Source organism: Nipponia nippon, unplaced genomic scaffold, assembly GCF_047370975.1.
Source record: "Nipponia nippon isolate SJK-2023a ecotype South Korea unplaced genomic scaffold, ASM4737097v1 scaffold_10, whole genome shotgun sequence".
Classification (NCBI taxonomy): Eukaryota; Metazoa; Chordata; class Aves; order Pelecaniformes; family Threskiornithidae; genus Nipponia; species Nipponia nippon.
Genome location: NW_028262291.1, coordinates 16,175,074 through 16,183,760, shown reverse-complemented (window position 1 = coordinate 16,183,760; position 8,687 = coordinate 16,175,074). Strand labels below are relative to the sequence as shown.

General features: G+C 45.0%; 1 protein-coding gene and 1 long non-coding RNA gene across 5 annotated transcripts in view; one reads left to right on the top strand and one right to left on the bottom strand.

The window, feature by feature from the left end:
• Positions 1-990: 990 nt before the first annotated feature.
• LOC104010885 (ferritin light chain) lies at positions 991-7,414 on the bottom strand. Of its 2 annotated transcripts, XR_015701837.1 has the most exons (4): positions 7,309-7,414; positions 4,106-4,252; positions 2,856-2,940; positions 2,636-2,775 (listed from the first exon to the last, which is right to left on the bottom strand). XR_015701837.1 is itself a non-coding variant. In XM_087745668.1 (3 exons), exons 1-3 carry the CDS (start codon positions 6,791-6,793, stop codon positions 2,272-2,274), a joined length of 834 nt encoding a protein of 277 aa, XP_087601794.1. In that variant the 5' UTR covers positions 6,794-7,211; the 3' UTR covers positions 991-2,271. The 2 variants fall into 2 exon arrangements, 1 of the variants encoding a protein (XP_087601794.1); XM_087745668.1 differs by lacking the exons at positions 2,856-2,940; positions 7,309-7,414 and adding an exon at positions 6,611-7,211 and having other exon boundaries at positions 991-2,775.
• Positions 4,268-8,687, top strand: part of LOC148057086 (uncharacterized) — a 50,110-nt gene continuing 45,690 nt past the window's right edge. Inside the window, exons 1-3 of one of the 3 annotated variants that reach the window (XR_015701839.1) lie at positions 4,268-4,410; positions 5,533-5,631; positions 6,209-6,305. This is a non-coding gene — a long non-coding RNA (uncharacterized LOC148057086). Of the gene's footprint in view, positions 4,411-5,532; positions 5,632-6,208; positions 6,306-6,600; positions 6,735-8,687 lie in introns of those variants that run through there. The other 2 variants (XR_015701840.1, XR_015701838.1) reach the window with 2 other exon arrangements.

Sequence of the window (8,687 nt, the reverse complement as noted above, 5' to 3'; positions counted from 1 at the left end):
AAAGGGCTTCAAGCCATTCTTGTGGCACACCGCAACATTTTTAGAAATGAATATGGGGTTGATTTAAAGTTATTTCCTCCCCCCCCCCCCCCCAGTTTAATCATGTTAACAGAAAGATTAGGAAAGCATCTGCATTGTAATTGTCTGTCGTGTTACAACACCAACAGAAAGTAGGTGGGGTTTTTTGCAGAAATGGCTACTTAACTGCAGCTGTGTATAAAAGTCAGAGTCTACTGAAAATGTTTCATCGTGCAGCATTCTTAATGTACTTTTCTGACATTTATTTTCATTCTGTGGTCCACTCTTCCATTTTGTGTAACTTTCTTAGTAGCAGAAAAGTGCCGGTGCAGTTTTGTATACAAAATCTCTTGGAGAAGAATACTAGCGTGCCTATGTGGTAACTTGAGGAATACAATGTAGATGCAAAGTGCTATTTTTAACATTGAACTGAATTTATTTTCAAGCCTAACAGGAGTATGGCTTACAGTATTAAATAAAAGTGCAAGACAATCTTTCAATGAAGCAAAGCCCAATTTACAAAAAAGATGTTGTATATAATGACAAAAAAACCCTAGCTGCAGGCAGCTGATCTAGCCAGTTGCTCTTCTTAGGTGACCTTGGTAGCCAGTGTACAGAAAGAGGCGCATTCCTGTAGGAGATGAGTGGAAGGAATCTGGATACCTCTGAACTTTAACCAAGCTGGCTAAAGTAAAGGCCTTATGTGTGGTAGTGCTAAGAGCCCCTCTAATTGCAAAGCAAAACTAACAAGCAGCCACTCTTTATGATGCAATTCTAGTTGTATGCTCTATTCCTCTACTGAGGACCAAGATAGGGAATACAAGAAATAGCAGTAGTACCATAATGTTGTGGTTTAACCCAGCAGGAAGCTAAACACCACACAGCCATTCACTCACTCTCCCACAGAGGGATGAGGGAGAGAATTTTAAAAAAAAAAAACAACCCAACAAAAACAAAAAAACAACTCATGGGTTGAGATAAAGACAGTTTAATAGGACAGAAAAGAAAGGGAAAATAATAATGATAAAAGAATATACACAAGTGCTCTACAATGCAATTGCTTACCACCTGCTGACCACTGCCCAGCCCGCTTTTCCCCTAGTTTATGTGCTGAGCATGACATCATATGGTAAGGAACATCCCTTTGGTCAGCTGGGGTCAGCCATCTCCCCTCCCAACTTCTTGTGCACCCCCAGCCTACACACTGGTGGGGCAGTGTGCAAAGTAGGAAAAGGCCTTGACTTTGTGTAAGCACTGCTCAGAAGTAACTAAAACATCACTGTGTTATCAACATGATTCTCATCCTAAATCCAAAATGCAGCACTATACCAGCTACTAGAAAGAAAGTTAACTCTATCCCAGCCAAAACGAGGACACATAGTAATACCATAATTTAGCCAGCTGAAATAAGGGTGTGTACTGTAATTAAAGCAACCATCCTAGGTTAGGTCTGGACAGAGCCCTAGAGCTAGTGTCTTCAGTGACACTTGCAAATTACGCACTAGAACCTGTAAATATCACATCTAATGAGAACCCCTAATTTATCTCTTATCTGCTTTCTGAAGATGAGAATAGCCAACTAGGCAAATAACTGTGGAGAAAACCAGCACATCGTCTTATTCCCACTGCTGAGGAAATGTTTGCATCCTTCATCTGGGAGAAGTATACCACTAGAACTAGCTAGGTGTAAGTAAATGAATTAGACTACTTATTTAAATTGCTACTATGATAGAAATAAGACAAGAAAACTTTTTTAAAAAAAAAACTTGTTTTAAAACAAAGTTCATTATATTAGTATACTTGTTAGTAATGTAAAATATCTACTAGTAATATAAAATATCTAATAATATAAAACTAAATATTTGGATTTTCTGCCACAAAAGTTTCCTTGTACTAAAGTTACATTTTTTTTTTTTTAATAAAAGTTATATATACTGTTAAAAATAATTTGCATTAACTAATCCTATTAATCATTTAAGACAGAAAAGAGGCTTAAAAGCTTTTGGCTTCTAGGAATTGCATAGATCAAAGTGTGACTAATGTCGACAACCTGGGTAACTAGCAACCTTGCTATCATTTAAACAAAATAACGGTATGGGCTAGATTTTGAGCAGTGGCTCAACAGAGGACAAGGGGACAGGGTGTAAAGCAGGAGGAGCAATACAGCATCATGTCTCTTGAGTTCTGGTCTCAAGGCCATCCTCTGTACAGGTCTGCCTTAGGAGCTGCCCTGTAGCTGCAACAGCCACAGCATTAAAGTCCCTCCCTGCTCTGCTTCACTTTTGCTCCTGTCCCATCGTTACACTGTGGCAGTGTGGTAGTGCAGTGTATGGTTGCATATATTGGCCCTATGCCGTTTCTGTGCTGGGAAGATTCTCTCTGGTGTCGCTTCAGACCCTCTGCAGCTCCTGTACACTGCTGGAGAGGCGGGCAGGGGCTGCAGTGCTGACTAGACTCTGGCTCTACGCCTGTTCTGAACTCTTTCTGCAACCGGTCCATAAAATAATCCCCAAGACTATTTCTGCCATCTTGGGAACAGTCAAGCCTGCGAGCGTTGGTCAGTAGATCTCCCATGAGCTTGATCTTCCGGATTTTGGGCCTGATAAATTGTTTCTTGATAGTGCTTGCGCTATGAGGATCTGCATTTTCCATACTTAGGGCATAAAGCTCTTCAAAATATCGTATCATAGTTTTCCACTGTACCATTGCTACTTCCAGGGCTTTCATCAGACCGACTGTGTACTCACAGTTTGGTTTCTAAAAACAAAGACAGAATTACATTTACTCAGAAGAACAGCTCATCTTACTGTAGTCATTGATGCTTTCCCGCAACTTACCTGGCGCTTTAAACAAGATGTGCTAGGATTTTGCAACAACTCCTTCTAGTTTGGAGCATCTGTTGTTTTTTGCAGAGTTGGATGGCTGTAAACATACAGAAGTGGCAGAACCCAAGCAATTTTTCAAGGAACAGAGATTTAGATAGCAGCAGCCATGCCTGAGCAGCATTCTTACACCAGTAAACCCTGTCATAGAATCACAGAATGGTTTGGGTTGGAAGGGACCTGAAAGATCATCTGGTTCCAACCCCCCTGCCATGGCCAGGGACACCTTCCACTAGACCAGGTTGCTCAAAGCCCCATCCAACCTGGCCTTGAACACTTCCAGGGAGGGGGCATCCACAGCTCCTCTGGGCAACCTGCTCCAGTGTCTCACCACCCTCACAGTAAAGAATTTCTTCCTAATATCTAATCCAAATCTACCCTTTTTTTGGTTTAAAACCATTACCCCTCATCCTATCACTAGACTCCCTGATAAAAGAGTCCCTCCCCATCTTTCCTGTAGGCCCCCTTTAAGTACTGGAAGGCCACTATAACGTCTTCCCTGATTCAAACTGAATAGAAAGTTTTTCAAGATGGCCTTTATATTTTTATTGTCTACAGCTTAACAACTGCTATGGTAGGCCAGAGAAGAGCATTCTGTATTAACTATTTACAGAATACCAATTTGGTAGAGGAGAATCAGCCCCTTGGTCTTCAACAAATGAGGTGGGTTTTTTTTTTTCCCTGATAACTTTGAGTTATTCCTTTGTACCTGTGCAAGCCTGAGTCAGATCTCTAGTTCAAATTCTATCTCAAGCTGTGCTCCAACAGATCAACTGCTGCACCAAGAAGCATCTTTCTTCTACCTCCTTCCTTACCACCTTTCCGAGATGCTAACGGCTTCTAGGCTTCTGTTTAGTTTCAATGTGAGACAAGTGGGCTGTTTCAGCACAGTTTAAGGACACTCTCATAATCCATTACAGCACACTGGAAACAGCAGTCTCCAGCTGAGCAAAAGAAAAAGGGGAACACTGTTCATATTCTTGTGGGCTAGAAAGCAACCACATAGCGTTAGGACTGTATGTCTGACAGTTTCGAGGCATCACAATCAAGAACAAAACCATGTACACTAATATGACAGGGAAATTATATCTGGAAATCTAATAGCAGATGAATGCAGAGATCTGAAGTACCAACAAGATAATGCATGAAGTTAGAGTAATTACTGCAGACTGCAACTGCTGGAAAGCTTGTTGTCTACTACCCACCTGGATGGTTTTAGAACAGTAATGGCCTCCTCTTTCTTGCTGATACTTCATCAAAGCCTCCGCAGCTTTTCTCTCTTCCAGAGCTTGATGCAAGAAGAACTTTGAAACATTTGGTAGAGCCACATGTGACTGATCAAAATACTCACCCTAAGCAGAGAAAAAACAAGTGTTAAGATTTGCTGGATATGGGACTCACTTGCAGCAGAACATGGCTTTATCAGAACTCGGGAGACCCTTCCAATGGAAGCTGTTCTACCAGCACAATCACTTTGAAGACCTTAATCCAAATTTCTGCAATAAAGCAAGTAAGTAGTTATGGACTTAAATGAAAAATCTCTGTACTTCTACTAGAACTCCTTCTGTCCTTTAATACTGGACGGGTAACTGTAGTATTGATGTTCTCTCTCAGTAGCACTCAGAGATCCTCAGAATATTTTACTTAGGAGTGTGTGGGGTTTTTTTGCTGTTGTGTTTCGTGTGGGTTTTTAAACATAGTCCCAGCACAGGGGACATATCCCTTCAGGTCAGCATTCCAGTGAAAAGTTAGCTTTCAAAGTTATGAGAAAGATGAGGCAAATACCAAAAAGAGAACAAGCACAACTTTGCATCTATTTATCAGCTTCATTATGGATAATGTTATTCCAAAATAAAGAGTGCTGCTACTGAATTATACTGTATACACCTTTAATATTGTATGTAGCTCATGCCTAGGAATACTTCAGAAGTAGTATAACCCTAAACGCACTGCAAGCCTTGTTCTGTTCTATATGGGAAAGTAACAACTTTAACCACTTAACAATGCTAGTAGATCTATCAGCTCTTACATGAGAAGACTTTTATCCGTGATCTTGCTGTCCCATAAAGAGAATGTATTAGAGCCACGTAGTGAAGGAGAGCCACCAGGTTATACTAGTTTCAACACTGGCTCTGCACAGCTCCAGTGTTGAGGAGAGTGAGAGGCAGCAGCTGGGAATATGCGAGGAACCAAACTGAGGGAGCTACAGCATCTTGACCTGCTGGTTCCCTAAACATGCCTATGCAATACAGCCCAGCTTTTGTCTCTTGGACATACTCTGGATTGCCTAGGAGGCGTAAGGAACAAGTATGTCCATTTCATAAATTTTTCTGCTTCTTACTGCCATCCCTGCTTTCATTTATTACCCTGCTTGAATATGAAATACTTGTGTGTCATCAATGTTACTCTGTTTAGAAAGAAATGCAGAAAAGTTATATACACAATACAAGTTTATGTTTTTCTCTTGTATTTTTATGGCCACCTGAGATACCGCAAACCTGTGACACACATACACGTGTGACCATAAACCATTCAAGAGAAAGTACATACTGGAATGTTTTATTAAGAACATTCATGGCAATATTTGCATAATCCTTTTCCTGAAGTCATTCATTCATGTTTCTGTTGACAGAAGAGTCAAGATTCAGTGTTTTATAACCAGTTCCTCCGTGCAAGCGTGCTGCATGACTTCAAGTAAAGCACAAGTTACCACACCTGCTTAACTGTTAAGGTAAATCTTTTATGTCAATCTATCTATTTAATATGTTCACATTTCTAGGTTTGATTTATCCACAGTCAATTTCTAATTGAGCTTTCTCCATCCCAGCCAGCTGCCAGTCACTAGTATTATTTTAATCCACATGCTTAACGAATAGAGGTTTCACTGCATACTTAAATTTTTGTTGGACTAATACCTGACACCAAGTTTCATCAAAGGATCTTGGGGATATATTGAATATAGTTTGTGTTGCTTCTCCATGGATGCTTGGTATCAGAAGGGATGGCATTTATCATTTTTTTTTTTATTTTAATGGCTTTGTTAAAATATATGTTGCCTTAATATTTGATGTGTAGCCAGACCCAATTTTGGCATGCATGTTACATAGTATCAGAGAACTTTTTTAATTCGTGTCCCACGTTCCTGCCCCTGGAGCAAAAAACCCTAAGCCAACAGCAATGTTCACAAACTGTTATTTCACCAGTTAACCACACACGACTATTTTACATACAAAGTTTGGGGAAAAAAACACCAGAGGGTTATACTCCGAAGCTGTCAGCATTCCCTGTTTCTGTCCCTCTTTCCACAGGCATAACTCTCCGTGTAAATTACCCCAGCACACGAGCGCCTGCTTCATCCCCCGCTTGTTCCAGCCCTTCGTCGTTGCTGCCATGCGGCCCCGCGGGGTAAGCGCCCAGGCAGCCCCGCGGCCGGCTGGCGGCTCCGGCGGGAGCGCTGCTGCGCCGCAGGGGCCGGGGGCGAGGGGAGCCCCCCGATCCCGCTGGGTCACGCACCGGGGCAGGCACGGCTCTTCCGTCCCTGCCCGACTCGGAAACCCTCCTGAACCCCCGACGGCGCCGGCGGCACCTGCCTCGGCCCCCGGGCACCTCCATAGCCCGGTGCCCGGCGGCTGCGTTCCCCGCCGCGCCCTCGGTCGCCTCCCGGGGCCTCCCCACCCGGTCCCGGTCCCGGCCCCGGCCCGCCGCCTTACCAGCGCCTGCAGGCGGTAGGCGAGCTCCAGCAGGGCGCCGGTGACACCGCAGAGGCCTTCCTCCACGACGGGCGGGAAGCTCTGCCTCACGCGGGTGCCGAGCAGCGGGTGGTGCGCCGGGCAGGTGGGCAGCGTGACGCGGGGCCGCTTGGAGCGCGGCTCGGCCATGGCGGGCGCCGCCATGGGGCAGCCCCGCCGCCCCGCCGCGGCGCCTGATATAGCCCGGGCACCTGGGACACACCTTGCCGCGCACGGCGGCGCCGGGCCGCCCCCTCCCCGCCTCCCTCCCGGCCCGTGCCGACCGGAGGTGCGTGGGGCCGCCCGCCCTCGCCGCCGCCGGGGGAGGAGGGGGCGGCGGCGGCGGCGACGGCCGGGCGAGCGCCGCCATTTCGTGAGCGCCCGTGGGCGGGCGCGGCGGGAGCGCGGGCGGTGGCAGCGCCCGAGCAGCCTCGTCCCTCTCGGCGGCCTCCGCCGCAGCCTGGCCTGCGCGGGGGTAGCCGGCGGTGCGCGAGTGGGCGGGGGCCGGGCCGGGCCGGGCCGCGGCAGCCCGCGAAGCCGTGCGGCGCCTCGCCCCTCAGCCCCAGCGCTCGTCCCCTCTGCCAGGCGTCGGTTGCCAGGGCGGGAAGGGCCGGCCGGTCACTCGTCATTTCTACAGCTTATTTGAGGGACCGCAGCCAAGGACGCCCACGCTTAAATACCTCCTTCTAATAGCGAGCGATGTGCGAAAGCGCAGCGTGGCAGAGTGGAGGCCTGAGCAGCCGGTGGTAGCTCGCAGTCAGATGCAGTCGTGGGGAGGGAGCGGTCTGTGAAAAAATCCCGGGAAGTGAACAGTGTATCTGTATATGTCTTGGCTACAGGGTAAATCCTTCATCTTTCTTGATTTAGTACTAAAAATGTTTGTGTTGAACTGGTCCTATCTGGGCAGATTAAACCACCTTCAGTACTTTAGTAATTTAATAATCCTCAGTTTGCAAAGTAACTTCAAAATACAGGTTTCTGACTTTTTCAGCTGCTTTACCCTATGGATGCAGCTCTGCGTGTTATTGCTTGAGCATTTACTTTTAATAGATTCAAGCCAGTGGAGTGGAAATACGAGTAATCTCAACACCCTTCGAATTTGATAATTTTCTGTTCTGTGATTTTCTGCTTACTAAGCTTAATGTTACATGCCTTTCTGTGGAATATTTTTCTAGCAGATCACCCCACTCCTCACAAACCAGGATGCTAACAGCAGAATTGTTATTCCGTTGCACGTTTTAATTGTTATTGGATCTGACTACCTAGAGGAGAGCACGCATCATCTCAGAGTAGTCACGTAAAGATGTGAGAAAATTGCTCATGAGAAATTTGTGTACTTCTAGTTCGGTGCCTTCATTTCTTATGCTATTCAGCCCTCTGTTTACTGTAATTGTTCATTTTTTCATTCTTCTGATTCTTCATGCTGTAGTTCAGTTAAATTAGAAGTTTCAGCAAATAAAATGTAAAACAGTGTGCTAAGTTCCCATTTAAAAAAACCACACGGAAGCATATGTTTATTTCAAGCATTTGAGTAAAACTTGGTGTGAGCAAGGTATGCCTGTAATGTTTGCAAGGCTAAAGTAAGTACCTAAACTAATAAGGTACAATATATTAATTGACAAGACAGTTCAACAATATATGACCTTGTTCTGAAGTTCTCATTGGGAGTCCTCTTTTTCGCTGGGGCACTAGGACCTTTTGCTGGGAAGATGTACTGCTGACAGTTACCTTTTAGCTCCCTCCATTCCAACTGTTTTTGGTTTAGCCAGTAAAACAGTAGCCAGTGCTGTATTATTCCAGCATAATCCTTTGAGTGCTTCAGAAGAGGAAGAGCAAGTGTGGTGTCTGTGTGTGTATGCATTGACATCCTAATCTAAATAGAATACTTGACGGCCTCCTTTCTGTGGACAGTCCAAATAATTTGGACTGTGAAATCGCAATAAAAGGCAAGTTAGCTAGTGTCTCTGTGGAAAATTTTATAGTTGTATTTTGTTAGGTGGTGGGCATTCATGACAATAATTTCTGAGCGTATGAGCTCATAGATGCTTGTATCTGTATT